This window comes from Ambystoma mexicanum, chromosome 3q (assembly GCF_040938575.1).
Source record: "Ambystoma mexicanum isolate Mex_15411 chromosome 3q, UKY_AmexF1_1, whole genome shotgun sequence".
Classification (NCBI taxonomy): Eukaryota; Metazoa; Chordata; class Amphibia; order Caudata; family Ambystomatidae; genus Ambystoma; species Ambystoma mexicanum.
Genome location: NC_090926.1, coordinates 1264393544 through 1264417081, shown reverse-complemented (window position 1 = coordinate 1264417081; position 23538 = coordinate 1264393544). Strand labels below are relative to the sequence as shown.

At 47.0% G+C, this 23538-nt stretch overlaps 1 protein-coding gene across 2 annotated transcripts in view; it reads right to left on the bottom strand.

Annotated features, from left to right (window-relative positions):
• KRI1 (KRI1 homolog) overlaps nt 1-23538 on the bottom strand; it is a 352880-nt gene that overhangs the window by 159934 nt on the left and 169408 nt on the right. For both annotated transcript variants that reach the window (XM_069604296.1, XM_069604297.1), the window contains exon 9: nt 1758-1879. In XM_069604296.1, the coding sequence (XP_069460397.1) occupies nt 1758-1879 (122 nt within the window). The remainder of the gene's footprint in view (nt 1-1757; nt 1880-23538) is intronic.

The following is a 23538-nucleotide window of genomic DNA, read 5'->3' as shown; positions in this document are numbered from 1 at the left end:
GTCGAGGCGAATTCAGAGCTTCAGCACAGCAGCAGGGCTTCACCAGACAAACCAACAGCCCAGGAGTTGCAGCAGGCGTCTATTCCAAGTTCTTCTTCAGATTCCTTCTTTCCAGTGGTCGACTCTGCCTTTCAAGCCAAAAGCCTCACCTTTTATGCAGGTTTCTCCCATTCATTTGCAGCCTCGCTGTAACTCACACAGCAGGGTGGCTGTCCTCCGAAGACAGTCAGCCGACCAATCACCTTTGGATGCATTCCTGTAACCAAGGGGATTAAGCACAGGGAGTTTCGGGCACCTCCCTCACTTCCTGCCCCTGCCAGACACGCTGGAGCCAGAGGCAGGCTTCACCAGTGAATCCCGCCAAAGACAAAATGAACAAAGGGACCGGACCTGGTTTGGCGCGCAGAGTATATCTCTAGAAGGACCTACCTTTCCAACAAGAAATGGCGAAAAAAGAAGATCAGGGCCATTTTGACAAATGCATGGGTGTTTTACTGCAGCTGCAATTTGCAGCCCGCAGTAAAAACACACAATGGTAGGAAAAGGTAAACCACTGCCACCAGCTATTAATTGTAGAAAGGGTAACATTAAAATGTTACATGAGAAACTAGACAAAGGGGATACTAAGTAACCCCTCCAGCACTCCATTGAAAGATAGTGTGTGCTGGGTCTAGAAAGTTACAATGTAAGTGTCACTTTCACTTCACTGGTCTTGGAAACAGTAGTTATCCAGGACAAGGTATTTAAACCTTTTGAGAAATCTGAAAGACTTCCCTGTGTCACTGCACTGAACGTGCTGTGTGACACAATGTAAAAAGACGATGCCTATGGAGTTTGTCAGACTCCAAAGTCACAAAAAGTTCCAGAGTCCAGCAAAAGAGCTCAGGGTCTCCGAGGAGGGTAGGAACTAGGCACTAAAATGAAAATTCTCCCCAACACTAGCCTGCATTTAAGGTAATTTAAAAAGTGCTGAGGGTCTCGTAGATAGAGGGGATGTGGCATAAAAATGAAAAGTGGATGCCCTGAGCGAGTGCCGAAAGTAAATTATATGGCTCTACTGTCCGAGCCGACTTACAGAGGGAGTGCTATAGGTAAATCTGGTGTATAATTCCTTCAATACATGGTTTTCTCTGCTTCAGAACTCTTAAATGGTCAGTGTTCACAAATTCCTCTGGTCCATAATTACATAAACTACTTCATTTTGGGAACAGGTAGAGCATGAGATTACAGATTCCACACAGTTTCAGATAACCAGCTATATGAACCATCACCCTTAAGGGGTACCGTCACTAAATTGCCTTGTACTATCCTCATGCCTTAGGGCGGGAACTAAGTGTGGGGGGACCAGGCGATCCTCCTTTACACACCCAGCTCATTGCCCACTAGCGCAGGCATCTAGCTCCTTTTTACCCTACAGATGCCCCAGAGTCAAGCAGGAGACTGTCAGAGTTCATAGTAACTAGAAACTGTGTCTAGACTGGGCCCATGTGCTCTAAACAGGACATACATTTCAATTATTTGTGTAGGAGGTACTTGGTACTGGATCGACCGGGCAGTACCTGGTTAACAGCCCAAACCTGGGAGGTCCTGGCATTCTCAGAGTCCTAAGATCATGTATGAACCCGGGGAGGCAGCCCTCCACTATGACTCTGAAAGCTCAGCCTGCACAAGAAAGTTCTTAGCAGCTGAAGTGATACAAGCAATAGCTTTTACACCCAGTGCAAGGGTAGGGGTCACAAAAGCATGCTGCAACTTGCCTTTCTATTTCCTCCGGCTCAGCCTCCTCCTCTTCAAGGTAACCTTTATTTAGGATGTAATCCCGCAGAAACTGCTCTCCCGCTTCCAGTTCTGGGTTACTCCAGAACTCTTTCAGGGGTTTCTGAAGAAAGAAAACATGGCATGAGATCATCGCTGAATAGTGCTGTACATAGCTCAGCAAATGTACATCAAACAGCTCATGCAAACATTGACAACCCTCTAGTATGTACATTTCTGGTGGAGAAAGCAGAATAGATGTTTTGAACATAGAATAAAGAAGGACAGCAGCAATTGTCTGGGGGGGTGAGTAATAGTAAAGTAGATGAATTGTAACAACGAATGAGGACTGCCATCAGGAAACAGGAGAGGCTGAGGGAGTCCGTATCAGTCAGGGGGATCACAGGCATAGGCGATTGAGATCAACTAGTCCCAGCCATTTATTCATTTATATCTCGCCGAAGCCCGCAAGCCACATGGTGCGTACATTTAGACGAAAGACATACACAAATATTACGGGATGTAAAGGTTGATTAGTCATACCCTAACTAGTTGTTTATTTAAAATGCGTTTTTAGTTTTTTCCTGAATATCATGTCATTTTCCACAAGTCTTGGAGAAGTCGATAATCCGTTCCAGGTCTGAGACACTTTTACGGGAAATTGTCATAGTCCATTCGCTCTTTTAGCAGCAATCCGTACGATCTGTCCATGCGCCTCAGATCTCAGAGATCGACCCGGGGTGTAAACGGTGATCTGTTCTTTCAGGTAGGCAGGTGCTACTCCAAAAACGCTGCGGTGTACCATACTCAGGATTTTAAAGGTGAACCTGTCCTCAAGAGCTATCCAGTGAAGATCTTTCCTGCCTGCTGTGATGTGATCCCTTCTGGCTTTCTGTCCAGCGATTCTTACTGCGTGGTTTTGGATGATTTGACACCAAGCTATACAGCCCTTGCTTGCTCCCATCAGTAGGGCATTTCTGTAGTCTAACCTGGAAAGGTTCGTGGACCTTGCAATGGTCAGCCGTTCTTTTTGCTCAGGTACGGTCTGATGTGTTTTAACAGTCTCAGGTAGTACCGACAGTTTTTGTTCAAGTGGGTGACATGCGCTTCTGCACCCAGTGACGCTTCCAGGTATATCCCAAGTGTTTTTACTTTTTCTAAGACCAGGATGTGGGAGGCTTTGATCTCAAAGGTCGAGTATTCCTGGCTTAATTAGCCCGTGCTTGATGAGAACCGAATGTCATCAGCTCGGTTTTGCTACCGTTCAGGCACATCCAGTTGGCTTTCATCCAGGCCTCTATGATGTTGTATATGTTTGCCACCCTGCTGTTCTCAGTGTAATAACAACCATTCAGCTCTACCACCAGCTGATTGTCGTCTGTGTAGTTGGTGAAATAGGCTCCTATGTTGTTAAGCACTGTGCAGAAACACCTAAAGGTACAAATAAAACAGCAGTAGGGACAAACTGGCCCCTTGTGATATGTCACAGTGTATGGGTATTGAATGAGAGGATTCATCCCCCCCACCCTCACTGTATTTTAGATCTTCGGTCTGAAATGAAAGAGATCATCCACCCTGTAACGTCTTTGGTACAGTTACCCAAGCTTTCTAGAACCCATTGTAGTTGTTGAAGGTCCAACAAATCAAATGTGGCAGATTGATCCAGTAGTATTGTTGGGGTGAATTCTCAAAAATGTGCCAATTCCCTTCTACCTTAGAGACCCCCCCCCCCCCCAACTCTTTTTCTGGACTTTAGGACTTTTTATCTTTTATATCATTTTAATGTGATTTAGTATCTGTGTTTCGTTTGGTTGTGGAGTCTGACAAACTCCATAGGCATCATCTTTACATTGTGGCACACATCACCTTCAGTGCAGTGGCACAGGGAATTATTTTATATTTCCCAAAGGTTTAATGCCTTCTCTTGGTGAAACTACCGTTTCCAAGGGCAGTGAAGTGAAATTGACTTTACTTACCTTTTGTAACTTTCTAGACCCAGCACACACTATCTTACCATAGGGTGCTGGAGGGGTTACTTAGTATCCCCTTTGTCTAGTTTCTCATGTAGCATTTTTATGTTACCCTTTCTACAATTAATGGCTGGCGGCAGTGGTTTACTTTTTTCTACCATTGTGTGTTTTTACCTCGGGCTGCGTTCACAGCTGCAGTAAGGCACCGATGGTGCCCATTTCATCAAAATGGCGCCACCCTTCTTTTTTTTGCCATTTCTTGTTGGAAAGGTCCTTCTTGAGATTTACTGCGTGCCAAACCAGGTTTGGTTCCTTTGTTTGTTTTGTCTTTGGCGGGATTCACAAGTGAAGCCCGCCTCTGGCTGCAGTATGTCTGGCAGGTAGAGGAAGTGAGGGAAGTGCCCGAAACTCCCTGTGCTTAATCCCCTTGGTTACAGGAATACACCCAAATGTGATTGGCCGGCTGGCTTTCCAGCAAGGACAGCCACCCTGCTGTGCGATTGACAGCTAGGCTGCAAATGAATGGGAGAAACCTGAATAAAAGGCAAGGCTTTTTGTCTTGAAAGGCAGAGTCGACCACTGGACAAAGGAATCTGAAGAAGAACTTGGAAGAGATGCCTGCTGCAACTCCTGGACCGTTGGTTTGCCCGGTGAAGCCCTGCTGCCGTGCTGAAGCTCCGAATTTGCCTCGACTAGAGAAGCCCTGCAAGGACGACTTCTCCCGTTGGGTTGGTGAGACCAATCCACTCCAAAGTGTACTCATCTGGACATCATCTCAGAGCTAGCGGTCCTTCCACTGCTGCTGGAACCAAAGTGCCAGGGAGAGGAACACCAGATAGATAGAGTGCATTGCTTTTAAGTCGGACCCGAGTGCTAGGAAGATCCTCTGGTCTTCCCTGATGCAGGACTGACCAAGCCTGAGCCACCTCAACAGTGCGCTGGACCCCAGAAGCAAGGAAAGTCTGAAGTGGTATCCGAGAACTGCAGTGTTGCCATTGCTGCCGCTGACCGTCCTATTGCAGACCAGGAGTCCCCAGACGTCTTCCCTCTTGTCCACACCACCGAGGCTCAGGAACAACAGGATCTGCAGAGCTGTACAGGAACAGGAGACAGCCGGAACCATTTCTTCTAACCAGAGGTACTGTACAGGCTAAGAGAACTTACCTCTTGTTGTGTAGCATTACTTGCTCTCAGTTGAGACCCGGCTTGGTTACCTTGCAGAGTTGCTAAAGCTTTGCCTCTCACAAGCATCCCAGCTTGTGGCCCTTCAAGTGTTCTATTTTCTACAAACATTTCTAACAACATTGTGCAAGACTGATTACCTACCTACAAAGATGGATCTTCAGATCTGCTAGACATTGTGCAATTGACATTGGCTGTCCTGGCTCCCCGAGTGACTCTTTACCTCGGACTCTGTTCTTTATTTTTTCCCCAGGAAAGGGTTAAACTTATTTTACATTGGAAGGTTTCAAAAAGTACTATGATTGATTAAATTTGTGTTAACCTTTGTTTTATTCCACCATCTAACCTTTGCACCAAAGTCAGTATTGCTCTAAACGTACCAGTGATGAATCACTGTCCACAGTGCCCTGGCTATTTAAGTCACCGGAGGGTGTAGAAAGTGTCTGTGTGCCATCCCCAATGGGTATCATCTGATTTAGAGAAACAGTGTATTTTGAAGTGTATTATTATAAGTTTTATATATATTCCTCCCTTCTGAAGAAGGCTTATACAACTGACTGAAATAAATTAATAATTGTTTTATCAATAAACCTTGAGTGTAAGAGTTTATTTGGATAACTGTACTGTGAAACTGTCACAACATTACTGCTGATATTGACCCCTCTTGAGGGAATGTAGTCTTTTCATCGAAATCCAAGGCATCCAAGACCTTTCAATCGAATTCTATTCAACGAAAAGCATTTCCATCGAAATGCCTTTTCACTGAATATAATTCGATGGAAATTCAATGGATTTTTTATTTTAAAATTAGGGTTAGGGTATGGGGTAAGGCAAGGGTTGGAATTAGGGTTAGGTTAAGGTGTAGGGCAAGGGTTATAATTAGGTTTAGGGGTTGTGTTGGGTTAGGGGGGGGGCTGTTTTGGGAGAGATTGGGAGGGACCCCACAAAAAAATGCAACGTTACATGGAGCTGGCCAGTGCCAAAATCCTTTGAAGATTTCAGCACTGGACAGCTCCATGTAACGTTTTAACGTTACAAAAAAAATGCCTCGAAATGCTGTTTTTTACATTTAAAAATGCATATCCATCTAAACTTGTTCATTTTGAAATTCGATGGACTGGTTTTGATGGAAATGCACTTTTACGTGTAAAAGATAGCATTTCGATGGAAAGGCATTCGATGCATTTGAAATCGATGCATTGACCATAAACCCTCTTGAGATAAGCCTGGTTCAGCCACACTACCAACCTGTGTAGGCCAGACTTTTACCAAATTGTCCCTACTGCCAGGAGGTCAACGTTATTGTAGTGCACCCAAAGGGTACTACATGCAATCTTGCCTAACAAGTATCAGCAGGCCCGCTTTTCCCCCCTTCCGTAATGCACAGCATGTGGGTTTGGAGGTCCAGCAAGGCAGTTTCAGTGCTATGTGACCCTCTGAAGCCCGATTGCTGTTTATGGAGGAGATCCTTGGCTTCTACAAATGTTTGGAGTTGGGAGGTCGCCGACTTGTCCATGATATTCAACAAAAAATGTGTTATTGATGGGGCGAAGTCCTGTTTTTTTATACCAGCGGAATGATCGTGACTAATGGACTCTGGCATCTTGCTATCTCTAAAGGATGCGTTTACCATCCTTGTGAGCAGGCGTGCAAAGATGTCATTTTCTGACATAAGTTTAGGTGGCAGTATGTTCTCTGCACACGCAGTCTGTCTCGGTTGTCAGAAGGGTATTCATGTCCTCGATGGTGACAGGGCTGAAGTCACATTTTTCATTTTCTGTGTGTGTTGGGTTCTTGTGAGGTTTAGTTAGAACCTACATGGGACTTATTGCCTCTCGAATTTTATTGCTGAAGGCCTCCTGAACCTTTTCACAATCTTCTTGTGATGGTGGAAAAGGGAGGTGACGGACTTAGGTTTTTCTAATGATTTTAAGATCAGAAATAGTTTACTTGTTGAATTAGTGGCTGCTGAGATCTGTTCATTAAAATAAGTTTATCTTTGCCTCTTTAATCCTTTCTTTATATTGTTTCTCTATTGCCTTCAGTCACCTATTTTCCATTCTTCTTTTTTCCCCTCTTTAAGCTTGTTGTACGTGGGTTAAACCACTTGATGATTTGTGTTTGCTCTAACGAATTGGCGTTTCATTGGGGCCATCTGGTCTACTAGTTCTTGAACTTGTGTATTGTATGTTTCTACAATTTTATCACATGAATCAGCCTCAGAGGTACATGACATGATATTTTGTATGCACTGTTCTAACAGGTTTGGGATGATTTTTTAAAGCATTCTGCTGCATGTCTTTTTATGATCGTTCTTTCTTTTTATAGGCCGTTTTGCGAGGTCATTACTAATTCCACTTTGTAATGGTCGGACCATATACAAGGTGTGGTCTTGTGCATTGTGAAGTCTAAGTTGCAAGTTATCACCTAGTCCAACCGATTACCCTTTGCTGTATTGGGATCGTTGTTGTTAACTATGAAGTCGATAGCACTTAGGCCTTTTTCCAATGTCAGTGCTTCGTTGTCATTGCACCTCCATCTGTTAAAGTCCCCTAATAGTAGGGTTCCTGAGTTAGGTCCCCTCAAGTTGTTTGACAATTGGATGATTTCATTGTTAAAGTCTGATAGCAGTGAGGGAGCTCTGTATAACACAAGGATGTCGATGCAGCTGTTATTTGTCGTGGTATATTTGAGGAGGATGTCGTCACATTTTTCATCCAGAGACTCTGGTGGGTGCGGTGGCCCCTTGACCACCTAGGCATCCATTTTTTCTGAATTTGCGCTGTTTGTGTGGTCCCCCAGACCCGTACACACTCCCAGTAGCCTCCATCTCCAGCCCGATCCCACTTCAGTGTTATCCCTCCTCCTCCCGCCTCCTAGACTGCCCTCTGGCCCGGATTGGAATAAAGCAGCCAGGCCTACCCAGCCGCTCTGCATGCGCTCTGGGCATTTTCCATCCCGGGACCCCGGTGAGTGTTGTGGCCCCCTGGGCATCCATTTTTTCTGAATATGCACTGGTTGTGAGGTCCCCCAGACCCGTATACACTCCCAGTAGCCTCCCTCTCCAGCCCAATCCCACGTCCTGTTATTCCTCCTCCTCCCGCCTCCTAGACCTCCCTCTGCTCCCAATTGGTTCTTCATCTAAGACATAAGTGACCCTCCAAGGGCAGCCCTATGCCCGGCAGCCCCTGTGGCTAAAGGTCCAAAGGCAAAGTGCGGCTCCAACATAGGCGGCTCTAGAAAGTCTCAGCAGGGGAAACCAGTGGCCAGCCGTCAACCAGCAACGACCAGGACCAGTAAGGTAGGAGTGGTCTAGGTGGGGAGTAGAGCAATTACTCTACCCTGAAGGCCTAACCACTTCAAATCTATCTACAACACCTTAATAATAAACACCCCTGCTGCCTTCCTCACCATCACTCCATTAAACCTAACTGTTTTTAGTACAACACCTATTTGACCTGTTAGGCGTAGGCCTCTCCCCCACTATACAGGACTCTCAAATCTAGTTTTTTTTAAAATGTATGTCTTTATTAGTTTTAACAGTGTATAACCAAACTTACAACATTATCAATGCAATATTCATAATTCGCTCATCTTTAATTCCCCCCTTCCTTCCACCACCCCTCCCCCCCGCAAAGACCACTGTTTGTCCATCAATCCTCATTGTGCCAGCTTTCGAGCCTGGGCTGCCTGCTTCGTCTGGGGTAGCGTCCACCGCGCTGGTATGGAGCAATGGCACTGTGAGCGCCACCCACCGGTGCAGGTCTCCACTGGTGTCTAGCCTCTGTTCTTGTAGTGCAGTCTCCCATGCTCCGGTTTCGGCCGCCACCCACCTCAAGAGATACCCCCCCCACCACTGTGCCATGCTTGAGTTTTTCGGGCTTTTCCATCCCATGGCTATTCGTCTTTTCGCTGTTATGTATATTAAGTCCTTGAGCTTATTCAGAGGCTTGTTTTTCCTGCTTCGTTTGTATCTGCCCAAGATGCAAACCGCCGGTGTTTGCACCTCCACGTCGATGCCCGCTCCTGCCACTTTTGCCGCAGCTTGCGCCCAAAAGGCTCATATCACTGGACATCCCCAGAACATGCGAGACATTCCTGCCCTAGGTTTGTTACATTTGGGGCATACCTGGGTTCTCGCTCCCCAGAACCTTGAGATGGCTTCTGGTGTGAGGTATGCTCTATTAGTGATATAGAACTGTATGAGTTGCAAGCAGGCGTTCCTGGAGATCTTTTTATGATAGTGGGTTATTTTCTCCCATTCCTTGTCATCAAATTCTAGGCCCAGTTTTCTTCCACTTCGCCCTGCATTTGAGTTAGTTTCTGGTCGTGCCCTCCATTAGTGCCCCATAAAGTCGTGAGGTTTCATGACCCCCTTCAGCGGTGTTTAGCATGGTTTCGATGACCTCGTGCTCTGTTACCGGGTTTGTAACGTCTGGCCATCTGTCCACCATTCTCCGCACCACTGCTCTATGGAGCAAAAACTGCCCTGTCGGCAGTCCCGTGGCCTCGTTGAGTTCAGCGAACGTTAGGGTCTCTTGTTCATGTATCAGGTCCCCCAGTTTCGCCACGCTGTGGGGTTCCCACTGGCTACGCGTTTCATTTGTCCCCAGGGTCTGTTTGCCATGATTGCTGCTATGGGGATTTGTGGACAGTACGGGTCTTCTACGCTCACTGTCCTGCAGGCACGTCTCCAAAGCTGTGTCTCCAGTTTAATCAGGTATGGGCTGTTTTGTAGTGCGCCAGTCGGGACCCAGAGTAGGATAAGGAGGAGATCCGGATTTGTTGCCGCATAGTGCAGCGAGAAGGTAGAGGCAAGACTTGTCCTTATTAATCTGGATCCCCGTGTACCTGAATAATCCGTCTAAAGTCTCTAGGATATATGGCAGTAGGTGTTCAGGGTTGTGTAGATATAGAAGTGTGTCGCCGGCGTACAATGAGATGAGGTGGGTCACGCCGTCTATCTCTATGCCCCCATCCCCGTATTCCTGCCATAGGTAAGCTGCTAAGGGTTCAATGGCCATGATATATAACATGGGGGGGATAGCGGGCATCCTTGTTGCGTGCCCCTGTGGAGGGACGATCTGTTGGAGTATGTTTTATTCATGCGTACCCTGGCAGTGGGGTTAGTGTATACAAGCTGGGTCCATTTCAAGAAGGAAGGCCCTATCCCCATTTTCATCAAGGTGGCGTATAGCCATTTCCACTGTACTGAATCGAAGGCTTTGGTAGCATCTAGGGACACCACTGCGCATTTCTGAGGCCCGTTTTCGGTGCTGTATATAACGTGGTGCAACCTGCGCAGGTTCTCTGTGATGGAGCGCCCAGGCACGTAGCCAGTCTGGTCCTGGTGGATCAGTAGGGGGACTACTCTACGCAATCTCTTCGCCAGCAGGGCCGTTAGGATCTTGTTATCTACGTTTAACATGGAGAGGGGCCTATACGAGCCGCACTCCGCCCCGTCCTTCCCGGGTTTTAGTATGGGAATAATAACAGCTTCCCTCATGGTTTCTGGGAGGGTGCCATTTTCGTAAGCTTCATTGAACACTTGGGCCAGTAATGGAGCTAGGGTCTCCTAGTATATCTTGTAGAACTCTCCCGGGAGGCCATCCGTGCCTGGAGATTTCCCGGACAGCAGGGATCCAATGGTTGCCAGCACCTCATCAGAGGTGATGGGCTCGTCCAGGGCTTCTGCCATCTGCGTGTCTAATTTGGGTAGCTTAATGATGTCCAAGACATCTTCTATTTCGATGTCCGTAGGGGATGTGGAGCTGGAGTCGAGGTCTTGATAAAACTCAGAAGACAGTTTATTTCTACCTGCGTGTGTGCTGTGGTGCCATCTGGTTTGCGAATGTGACAAATAGGTGTCTGGGGGGTTTCCCTCTTATAAAACCATGCTAATAGTTTCCCTGGTTTATCCCCTAGGGTGTGGCTTCTCTCAAAGTGTTTTGCGCAACTTAATTTCCCCAGGGTCTCCCACTGTGTTAGGCAAGTTTGTCTATGCTCAATCTCCCTCTGCAAGTGTTTTGGGGTTGAGTCGGCCCTCCCCTCCAAATCTCCCAGCTCTATTTCAGTGAGTTCCAATGAGGCTGTGATGGATCTCTGGACACCTCCCACGGTTGCAATCATTTCTCCCCTCATGACCACCTTGTATGCCTCCCATACCGTACCTAGGTGTCGCACACTGTTTATGTTTGTCTGGCCGTATTCCACTGTGCTTTCTCTTATATGCTCGCGGAAAGCTGTGTCAAGCAGAGCCTCGCTTCTGAGCCTCCAAGTAGGAATCGGAGGCCTGGGTGGGAACACTTCCCAGGTAATTGCTAACAGAGAATGGTCAGATAGCACCCTGGGCAGACAGTGTGCGTCACCAAACGTGGCTTGTTGGTCTCTGCTCTCAAATATGTAATCTAGCCTGGTGTGGACTGCATGCAGCGGGGAGTAGGAGTATTCCCGTTGTTCCGGGTGCTGTTCCCTCCACTGGTCTTGGAGTAGGAGCTGTTGCGTTAGTGTAGCTAATATTTTGGCAGGAGGGGATGGGCGGGTGTGCTTGTTATCTGATCTGTCCTTTCGGGGGTCAAGCGTGCAGTTGTGGTCTCCCCCCCCATACCATGGTGCTCTCTCTGTAGGGGCTAAGCCGCGAGTATAGTGAGTGAAAGAAGACTGTTGCGTCGTGGTTAGGTGCTGATTAGACATACCTCTTTTCCCTCTATGGTGCGTGTGCTAACACCATCCTGCCCTCGTTGTCCGTTTTGGTGCCTATTAATTTGAGTGGGATGGTCGGGTTGATCCAGATCAGGACCCCTCTAGCATAGGAGCAGTAAGAGGATCCCATTAAAGTTCCCCGCCATGTCTTGGCTATTGCTTCAAGTTTTTGAGCATTTAGGTGGGTCAATCTTGCACCTTTTTAGATATGCGCAGATGCGGCGTTGCTTGACAAAACAATTCATGCCTCTGACGTTCCATGTCAATTTTAATTTTGTCAGCCATGGGTGCTGGATGATTGGACATTTGAGCGTGGCATCTCCTGAGGCTGTTCTTTCGACATGTTGTTTATGAAAGCTCTGTGTGGTCTTGGTGTTTCTCCGTTCAAGTCCCCAACTTTAGTGCAAACTCCCGCTTTCCCTCCCCCCCAATAACTTTAAACTCCCCAAACTAAGAACAGGTCCAGCAAGGTTTCCCCCATTATGACTATCCCGTTTCTACTCCGTTTGACCGTACATGGTCTCCTGGCGCCCTACGGGTGGGTATATATATACACCCCAATAACTTCTGGTGGTAGAGGGTTGTTCGTCTTCAGTGTCGCTCTATAGGGAATCGTTCCAGCTGCGCTGAACTTCAGTCATTTTGTTCGTGAGCTGTTATGGGTTAAAGGTCCTGCGTGCAGCCTTTTGTAATGCGACTCACCGCGGCTTTCGCCCTTTCTCATCAGCATCTGGGATCTGCTCCCCATCCATCCATTCTCGGGCCTCTGCGGGGGTGTCAAACAGAAGGGCCTTGTTGTTATGTATCACCTTTAGTCGAGCCGGGTATAAGAGCATGTAACTCAGTCCAGCTTTTTTCATACTGGCTTTGGTTTAGATGAATTGTGCCCTCTTCATTTGGACCTGGAAGGTGTAGTCCGGGTAGATAGCTATTTTCGCAGAGTCTCTCTGGATTTGGCCTCCCAATCTAGAGTAGGCCAGAATAGTCTCTCGGTCCCTGTAGTTAAACACATTTTCTATCACCGATCTAGGCGGAGTACCAGGGGGTGGTCTTTTGGTGAGAGAGTGATTGATGGACTCTTTCGATTGTGAAGCCTTGCAAGAGTTTCTCAGCACCTATCTCCTGTATCAAGAGGTTCTCCACGTAGTTTGGGGGGGGGGGTCAGATCCTTTGATGCCCTCCGGCAAGCCCAAAAGTCTGATGTTATTCCGGCGTGCCCGCCCTTTGGCCTCCTCAGCCCTGTCCTCCAGGTTCTGCACTCTTTGCTGCAGCATGTTCACATCTTTTACGAGCTGCGTTTTAGCCTCAGTGTTTTCTCGGACCTGGACTTCGTGTTTCAGTCCTGCAGGCTAAGGAGCGAACGTCCTGTCGCAGTAGGCCCAGATCTATGGCCACTGCGTCGATTTTATTTTCCATTGTTGTTTGAAACATCTTGATGGCCTCTAAGATCTAAGTTGCTTGGTTCGGCTGTCGCTTCGGAGGGATCAGGCCGCGCTTCTGCGGCTGTCTCTTTTGTGTTTTCAGGTCCTGTGGCCCCTCCGGCAGTATAGGTGTCCATGGTGGTTTGGCACCGTTTGGCCCTTGCCCGTTTCGAGGCCATCACAGCCAGGCTGAAGAGGTTTTAGTTGTGCCAGGTGTAGGCTTGCATTGGCGGTGAGGTTAGCGTTATTGTGGGGTAATGCGTGCTCCTTCCAAGGGGGGGGGGGGGTAAATGGCAAGGTCCCATTTTATGGGCCCTGCAGCCCTTCTGTGCTCTTTTAAGGTTGTCTGCCCTGCTAAGGCCGTTTCAGGGGTCTAATTCATGCAGAGTGGCTCCTATCTCCACTGGGGCATGTGCTGGGTCCCAGGAGACAGGGGGCCAGTTCAAACAGCACGCTGCTTACCGGCGTCTCGGGCAGGCCGTTCGGTTGTCAGCGTTTATTCGCGCTGCGACCCTCCTCAGTGCCCCAAGTTGATCCTCGTTGCCGTTCCCGGTGTGTGCGCTCAACATTGGGGGGGTGAGGGGGGGGGAACGGGTAGCACCTAGACAGCGGGTCCCCGGTGCGCGGTTAGTGCACCAGGCTCTCTCCCCCACTGCTCACCTCTTCTGTTTCTCGCTTGCCTCGGCTTTCCGGCGCCTCATCCGTCCCTCTGCTCGGAGTAGGTCCCCAGCAGCTGCTCCGCCGTCTCAGGGCGCCCTCGCTCCTCTGCAGGCCCAACTCGCAGCAGACGGGGCACAGCGCCGCCTTCACTCTTCCACCTCTCCACGCTCCTCGGATGTTGCCTCTTACGCCGAGATCCTCAGCCAGTCCGGATCTCTGAGTGCCCCACTCCCAAATCAGGGCAGTGCGGGCATTCCCCTCGGCCTCGTCACCGTTCGTGGGTCTCTGGTCCACTCTGCATGTAATGGGCTGGAGCCGCAGCACAGTTTTGGCACTCGCAATGTTACGCAGGCTGGTGCATGGGAGTCGCCATTTTGGGCGCTGCTCCGTGGTGTCACTTTGCAAGGTGTCTTGAACCCTGCAGGGCATTCTCGGTCACAAAACTCTGCACGGAGCTTCCTGATGTTGTCTGCGACGAGTATGGTAGCTCACGGTCTTCTGTGGTGCGTAAAAAGCAGCTTATTGTGGGCACATCGCACGGAACTCACCCAAGACGCATCCTCTTCACATGGCGGTTAGCCACGCCCCCCCCCCCGACTCTCAAATCTAGTTGTTTAATACTGTAATTTGTTTGGTCACCTACGTCTTATACATAGCTGTGTTTATAACACCCATTTGACCGGTTAGGCGTAGGCCTCTCTCCCACTATACATGACTCTCAAATGTAGCTGTGTTTAATATTCTAATCTTTTGGTCACCTGTCTCTCAAACCTGTGTTTAGTACAACACCCATATCGGTCAGGCTCAGACCTTCCCACTATATTGGAAGCTCAAATCTGGCGGTGTCCCGTTACAAGTTGCATTGTTGATTGTGGCCCCTCTCCCACTATACAGCACGCTCATATGTGACTAACCAACTCATATCCAGAGAGCATCACTGTGGAGTGAGACAGAGATCATTGGCTGATTGTTGTGGAGTGATACTGTGATAAGGAGCTCAGGCCCCAGAAGATGACACAGTGATTGTTAGTTACGCCCATTAGGACAACTCTTTAATTACTAGCTATTCTTCCTAAACCCACTTAATAGGCTCACTGCAGTGAACCTCCTCCAGGGAGACCCACACTAAGGACAGCCACTGATAACTCCCAACGTCATATCCCTAAAAACCTCCCTTACCTTACTCAAGACAGACTGAACAAGTCGGCAATACCAGCTGAGAAGACCACCTACAGACAGACCTAAAACTTGTAGCTGACAATTCCCTACACCCAGTACTACACCACAAGACAGCCAGACCAAAGCAAAAAAACAAACTCGCCATCAACAAAAAAAAAAAGAATGGGAACAAAACAACTCTCAAGCTCAAAATGCCACGCAAACGACCTATACCGAGGAAAAGAAAAAGAGCAGAAAGTACAAACACACCGGAACAGCAAAAAAGACTCAACTGCAGAGTACACTCCCACAAACAGGAACGACAACCGAACCAACTCTGAGAAGAGACAAATCCCTCTACTTAACTCCATACCTCGCAAACAGATCACCAAAACGAACCAACCCTATGCGAGAATCAGCAACAGCAGACAACAAAACACAACCACGCAGAAGAACGGACAATGCTAGAAATATCAAAAGCATAATCGACGCAATAACACCTTACATCACCAAAACAAAAAGGAACTTCCACTCGACACCCACAATTATTGGAAGAACCTGATGAAAACAAAAACCCAAGACTAAACCTATAAGAACTCTTTCACGACACAGATGCAGCTGTACCAACAACTCAGCTAGAGATCAACCTGAAAGGAAACCTCAACACCGATCAGAAGACACTAACAACAACAAAACTCAAACTAAAATACACCTCGAAACTCCACTGCAATCTAATAAACGCAAGATCCACGTCAAAACACTTAGAGATCTTTGACAACGGCATAGACATCCTATTCATCACAGAAACATGACTGGACGACAACTACAAAATCACACTCTAAAGCTGCCTCCCAACCAACTTCAAATGCCTTCAAGTAAACAGGAAAAATAAAAAAGGAGGAGGCCTTGCAAAAGCATTCAAAGGTACAGACCACAAAACATACAATGCAACCTTCATAGATAACTTCATAGACGCCAACACCAACAGAGCCATCAAGCACAAACATCTAATTATCCTGGGGGACTTCAACATCTTGTTTGAAGAAAGTCACGCCAATTCACAAAACTCATTGATTGGATAACTTACAAACATGAAACTACAACAGCTGGTCAAAGGGGCAACACACTCTGCAGGACACTGCCTTGACGCAATATTCGCCAAATGAAAAACTTATCACCATGGCACCACCGATACAAATACTATGGAGCGACCATCTCATCATCCCATTCGTGATCAGACTACCAACTCAGTCTGCATCCAGCCCCCCAAACTCACAACCACCACCAAAAGAAACTGAAAAAACGTCAAAGCAAGCAACCTATTCAAACAACTTGAGTTGACCAAACCCTCAACTACAGAACTAGAGCTGGCTGACCTAGACGGGAAAGCAGAGCTACTTCAGAAATAGATTGCTGATACAATTTTCAAAAATAATTTTTTCAAAAAAATAATAAATAAAAGCTCCGCAGAAAAACCATTCACCGCATCAAAAAAAAGGGCATTGGCAAAATGGTGCACCCCACTACTAAGCACCATGAAAAAGGACAAGAAGATGGAGCTTGAGTGGAGGAAAGAATACAACCCAGACAAGAAAATAATGTTCCAGAAACAAATCCGTGCATACAAGAAGGAAATGCAAAAGGCGAAGAGAAGGCATTATTACAATCACCAATGCCACCAACACAAAAAGAAATGTTCAACAAAGAAATGAGAAACCCACCAGGCTGCGACAACACCCCAACCCCCTCAGAGAAACTTTGCAACAACCTGGCAGACCACTTCAAGAACAAAATCAACAATATCCGACAAATCATACAAAACAGACCAACCAACCAACCATAACATTCAACTAACCGGACCCAACACAGAGCCACAGCACAAACTCCAAAACTTTCCTGAAATATCAGCAGAGGCATTAGTCTTGCTGGTAAAACACAGCAAGAATGCAGGATCACCATGGATCCCTGCCCCCCCCCCTGATATCTTCAAATCAATCCTCGCACAAGGAACGCCATCAAAATATGATAGAAATCTCCTAAATCTCTCACTAGCAACAGGAACTGTACCAAGAATCTTCAAATCATCATATATCAAACCACTTTTAAAAAACACTAGTGGCGATGTAGAAGACCTCTCCAACTACAGGCCGATTTCAAACATTCCCTACACAGCAAATCTCCTTGAAACCTACGTATACAAATTAACCACACGTACAAAAACACCACCTGCTAGACCAAGCACAAGTTGGTTTCAGACCCGCAAAAGGAACAGAAACAGCACTACTATCCATCGTAGACGACCTAGAAACAAACACGGACTCCGAAACAAGCACAGTCCTGATTCTGCTCGACCTCTCCGCAGCGTACGACCCAGTTAGCCATGACACCCTAATCTACTAGAAGATAGAGGCATAACGGACATGGCATTACTCTGGATGAAATCATTCCTAGCAGACAGAACAGAAACAGTATGGATAAAACCCTTCAAATCCACCCCACGAGTTAACGACTGTGGAGTACCACTAGGGTCTTCACTAACACCACTGTACAACATCTACCAGACTCCAGTAATCAGAATCTTCAAAAAATACAAAATTACATGCTGCAACTACGCAGATGACACTTAAATCATCTACAAAATCTAAGACACTCAAGCCGATCACTCAACCCTAATCGAATGTCTAAAAGAAGTATTCAACTGGATCAAAGACAGAAATCATGATTATATCCAAAAACCAAGAGAGCAACACTTACCTTCCATGGCCAACGGAAATGGGAACCACACCAACACCATCTAAGGTAGTAAAACAATCTGGGAGTCCCTAACCTTAGAACCACAAATAAACTATCATCAAGAAATGCTTCTTCCTCCTTCACCCTGCAAGAAGAATCTTACCTTTCCTCTCCTTCACCCACAAAACACTCACAATCATAGCCCTCATCAGGTCAAGAATCGACTATGCAAACAGCCTCTCTCTCGGGATACCAGAATACCGCCCTAAGAAACTACAACTGATCCAAAATACAGCAGCCAGACTGTTCCTCAAACTATCCAGAAGAGATCACATCACTCTAGCCCTAAAAATACTGCATTGGTTCCCAGTCAAACATCGCATCACCTTCAAAACAATGAGCATAACACACAGGGCAATCAGCAGACAAGGAGCTGAATTCATACAAAAGAAAATAATCTCCAAACCAACGAGACTCCTCAGATCAAGCAACGAACTCCACCTGGTACAAAAACCATACCTTAAGAAAAAAAAAAAAACTCGGGGGGGCTCCTCATTCTCCCACTTATCCGCAAAAACCTGTAACATCCCGAAAGAAATAAGAAACGCCAAAGACCACATACAATTCAGAAAACTACTAAAAACCTGGCTCTTCAACATCACAGATCCAAGCTGAAAAAGCGAAACAACTGAAAGGGAAACCACAAAGAAAAGGGTGACAAAATTTAGGATGACACGGATAACGTCCATAACCGACTAAAGTAACTCTTACTACAACAAGAGAGACAATGCCAAGTTGAAACCATGAGGACAGACATTAGCATTCCAAGCCAACTCCTGCCAACAACCTCACCTGTATCATACTTGTATGTATAGAGTTGTGTGAATGTTAGCACTGACCACACTTAAACTAAGTTGTGGACAATGACATGGGCACCGACTGGATGGAGTTGTGAATGAAGGCAGGGGCTACCCCTGGACGTAATTACAAGTGTTGGCATATGCCACGTTTCGAAGGGGCTGGGAGCGGAAGCCTGCATAAGAAACTGAATAAGATGATGAATGCCGACCAGCCGCCACATATGGATGGAATAGGCTTGACTGACCGATGCTGCGCACAGAATGGATTGGGAATGCTCTCTTGGTCAGACTGGAAGGACGCAAACACACCTGCCTGCCCCGCATACAGCCAGGTGACACGTAGGTGGCTGGGGTCGAACTTGGGCACGGGTACGAATTTGAGTGGATGCCATGTGCGAAAGGGACTGTGTCGGACGAACCCAGATCTGGATGCAAACACAGATGCCCGCACACCCCACCTGGAGACAATATGGAAGTTTAGCGCCTCGCTTCCAGACATCAATGCCAAGTAACCAATCCAATAACAATTTCAACTCTCTGCATACACCTCTCAAACTCCAACCAAACAACCAGAAGCCTACAACACAAGAATGCGCACAACCTTCACTACACTGCAACAACAAAACAAACCACACATAAGACTCGCACAACAGCACACGACGACTAACGACTATAAAACAGCCCAAGCCCAGCCAACGGACTTACCGGGCTCAGGCCGCCAACAGCACATCACTGCTCTCTTGCACTTTTCCAGCTTATTCCCATTAACTCACCCCCACCCTTCCCTTTTCTTTCAGAGCCGCCAGAGCACCAGGGGACCAAAACGGTGGTGCTAGTGCACGGTACAAATGTCCTTTAACATTAACATCCATGGCATTAAATGGGCAAAGGAAACATATGTATGTTATTTCTCGCTATGATTGCTACCTCCCACCCTGCCCTTGCTCTCTATTCTTACAAAAGAATGCAAAGCCTTCAGGTACTGCTATGTCAATGGTGGGTCCACTTGTGTCCTGCAACCACATTTCAGTCAGGCATAGAATGTCAATATTTTCCTCACTAATATAGTTTTGTATGCATTGTGCATGATTGTTTAAGGACCTAGTGTTGAGTAAACCCATCTTCTTCACTGGGTTATTATATCCTTTGTTTGGCGAGTCCTCTACTTGACTGACCCTGGTAGTTTGCCTGACTGTTACTGGATTCCCTTGTGGCTTTGGTATGTTTATGCCTTGTTCCGGGAGATGACTAATTCCGGCCTTCTATAGCTCGATCTGAGATGATTTTGTACTGCCTATGGTGATCGTTGTTTCGCTACTGTGTGGCATAATCTATTTGATTGATTGATTATTTGTATAGCGCTTATACACACGTGTTTTCAAAGCACTTCAAGGCAAGGGAGGGAGCAAGGGAAAATAGAATTACATTATTACATGGCCTTGAGACATTAAGAATGTTAAATTAACCATCGTACTAGGCACAACAACATTTCTGGTAGTGCTGGAGATTGACAAAAGGTGAGGGGGGTCAAACCAGCAACTATCGTACTAGGTCGGATGACAATTCTGATAGGGTAAGTGCATAGAATGGAGAGAGTAGAGAGGGAAAAGACAGGGAGAGAAGACTGAGAAGCAGTGAGTGTGGTGAAAGAGAAGAAGCAGCAGCAAAGCCGGTGAAATACAGTGTTATAGAGCACATAAGCAAATGGAGAGAGAGCACATCAAGTTGCAGAGGTCAATACTGAACACATAATGTTTGTTAGGCAAGATTCTGTGCAGTATCCTTTGGAAGACTACAGAAACCATGATCTCCTGGCAACAGGTATAAGTCTGTACTACACAGGTTGGTAGTGTGGCTGAGCAGCCAGGCTTATCTCAAGAAGGGTCAATGTGAGCAGTAGGGTTGTAACAACGTTTCACAGTGAAGGTTTCTTGATTAAAAAATGATTAATTTAAAAGTCATTTATATAAGCCTTCTTCAGAAGGGAGCAACACATGTAACAATTATAATACACTCGCGTTTCCCTAAATCAGATGACACCCATTGGGGATGGCACACAGACACTTCCTACACCCTCAGGTGACTTGAATAGCCAGGACACTGTGGACACTGATTCATCACTGGTACATTTAGAGCAATACCGAGTTTGGTGAAAAGGTTAGATTGGGGAATAAAACAAAGGTTAACAAATAATTCATGAACTGGTAAGTACTTTTTGAACCCTCCAATGCAAAGTAAATTAACCCTTTTCTGGAGGAAAGACAAAAGCACCAAGTCAGAGGTAAAAGAGTGTCTGAGGGAGCTAGGACAGTCAATGTTATTTGAACAACGTCTAGGGGAGCTGAATATCATCTTTGCAGTTAAGTAAAAGTCTTGCACAATGTTTTTAGAAATGTTTGTAGAAATAATATTCATTTGAAGGGCCACAAGCTGGGAGAAGGTATTTAAACCTTTTGGAAATCTAAGACTTCCCTGTGCTGAAGGTGCTGTGTGTCACAATGCGAAGATGATGCCCATGGAAGTTATCAGACTCCAAAGTCAAAAGAAACACAGAAAACACATAGAATTAAAAGTACAAAGTCCCAAAGTTCAGCAAAAAGAGCTGGGGGTCTCTAAGGTGGGAGGAATTTAGCCCTAAACTGAAAATTCTCCCCAACAATGTTGCAAGAGGTCAGCAAGTGCAAGCCAGGATTCAAGTTGTAGATGGGCACAACATGATTCAAGGTCACCATGATTACGTGATGCTTAAGGAAGTCCAGCATGAGAAGGACGAGATTCGAGATGGGTGAACCAACATGAGTCCAAAAGTTAAATCAAAGCATCAGCCACAAGGCGGTGATGTGTCACCATAATGTGTCAATACAAACTCCCACAATGGGCAGGGAGGGATTGATGATGCAGGGGGGGCTAGCAGGAAAGGGCTGACACACACACAGTATTAGCAGGACACTCTTTTCACCCATTAATGTTTGAACATACAGCTGAATCGCGCCCAGCCGTTGCAGTCTTTCCATTTCTAACAGGAGCTTCAAGCTCTTTAGGTACCCCATGACTGACTTCTTCCGAGCGTCTCCTCCGCAAAAGGAGAGTCAGAGCTTCTGGGCCTCAAACGTTGATGACAGCAAGGACCAGTGCAGACCGGTTTGCTGCTGAAGCACCTGACGTTTCAATATATATACCCAAAAATGCCCTTGGGAAATGAGTTTCTTTTTTACAATGCGTGTGCCAAATAAAAATTAATTGCGAGTGCTTTATCTCCCATAAAGGGTGGGGCCATCTTGCCATGGGTCCTGGTGCGAGGAGGTCAACCAGGCTAACAGGCAAATGCCTTTTAAGTGTGCATTTCCCCAGGGTGTATGATCAAACAACCTAGTTTATCAGAATTCCAGGAGAGTGAGGCCTTCACACAAGTGTCAGATGCCAGCCAATGACAGATGAGGGCGACGGAGGCGATGAAAGGGATTATCTTCTGGCAGGTAGCTGTGCTCATATGATGATGCACCTCGACCCTGCAACCTGCTAATGCTAACACCTTCCAGAGCCCATTATCCTCCTTAAGCCATCGACAGAATTTATAGCAGTCAATGGAATCAAATCACAATCTGCCCATCTCCATCCTCCCGATACTGGCAGCGGCAGGTGGGGAGTCCGACTGAGGCAGCACACCTGTCAAAGGATAACGCAGGAATTCTAAGGTGAGCTCTGGGAGGACAGACACCTCCCAAACACAAATACTGGTGCTACCGACACGGGCCAGGTGTGCACGTTCATGCAAATCCCCACCCTCCTCTGAACACAGGGACCTCTCATGCACCCCTGCCAGTGCAAGCTCAAAGGCAACACCTGTGAGCAATGGGATCATTCACTCAATGCTACAGATTTCGCTCTATTCCGATTCCAGCCTCTAAGCGCAGGAAAGGGCTTCGACCCCACGCGGCTCAGCAGTGTGGTCGTGTTCCCAAGATGAGTAGAGTTAGAGTAGATTTCCCTTTTGATGTCCCCCAGCACTTTTTGCTGGATTCTTGACTGCGTGAGTGGGAACCTTTTAACGCTGATAACGGGAACCCTTTTTCGTTCTTTTTGGTATTTCTTTATGGAGTCCTCCAATTTTAAGGCATCCACAGGACTCTCTGCAGTGCTGTTGGAAACTCCTACAGCTTCTCCTTCATGGTCTCTTTATTTTCCCTTGGTTGAGAGATAAGCACACCCCACCTTGTGTGGAGTGCTGAGGGGATCTGATGTATCCATTTTCTCGACTCTCCAGTAGCTTTTTGGTTACTGTGACACGTCCATCTGTTCAGGCTGGTGGCAGTGTACCTACTACACAACCTTATATGGACCTTTTATCGCAGGCTGTCATTGCAGCTGCGATTAAGGGCCCAATGTGCACCATTTAGCCAAAATGGTCATCAAACTCAATGACTTGTCCTTACTGTTGCCTTCTTCTAATACTGTGCTAAGTGGGGGAAGGGTCCTCTGGTCCCTTTGTCTTCGCTGGCTTTCATTGAAAAGCCTGCAAAGCCTCGGAGTGACTGGCAGGGCAGGAAGTGGGGGAGGTTAACCAAAACTCCCCTATCCTGCTGTGTGCCTCAGCGAAACCAGTTCAGACTGGGAGGCTGGCTTTCCCCATTGCACAGCCATCTCTGTTTGAATGGTGCATAGAGCATGATTGGTGGACTTAGCCGATGTCCCTGGATACATTCTGAGGTCCTGGAGCTGAAACACAGTCAACCACTGGAACAGAAGCATCCAATGAGGACAAAGGACGTTGCCAGCAACTGCCAATGATCACCAGAGCCCGTTAAGTGACCGCTGCCATCCCGACCTCAACTTCCAAGCGACAGGGAAGATGCGAAGAAGACTACTTTCTCCCATGGACTGGTGGGCCTAACCAGTCCCAAGACTAACTACAGTTTGCGCCATCACTGGAAGAGCTGCGACCTCCACGTTCTGCAATTCACCTGTACCCAGGGTCAGTTTCGCCTGGAACTTTGTGGCAATTCTTCCAAGCCTACAGCAACTTGACCCAGCTCCTTAAAGTCCTGCCACCAGAAAGAGGACCAAGAAACGAAGAAGAGTCTACCACTCTGACAACCG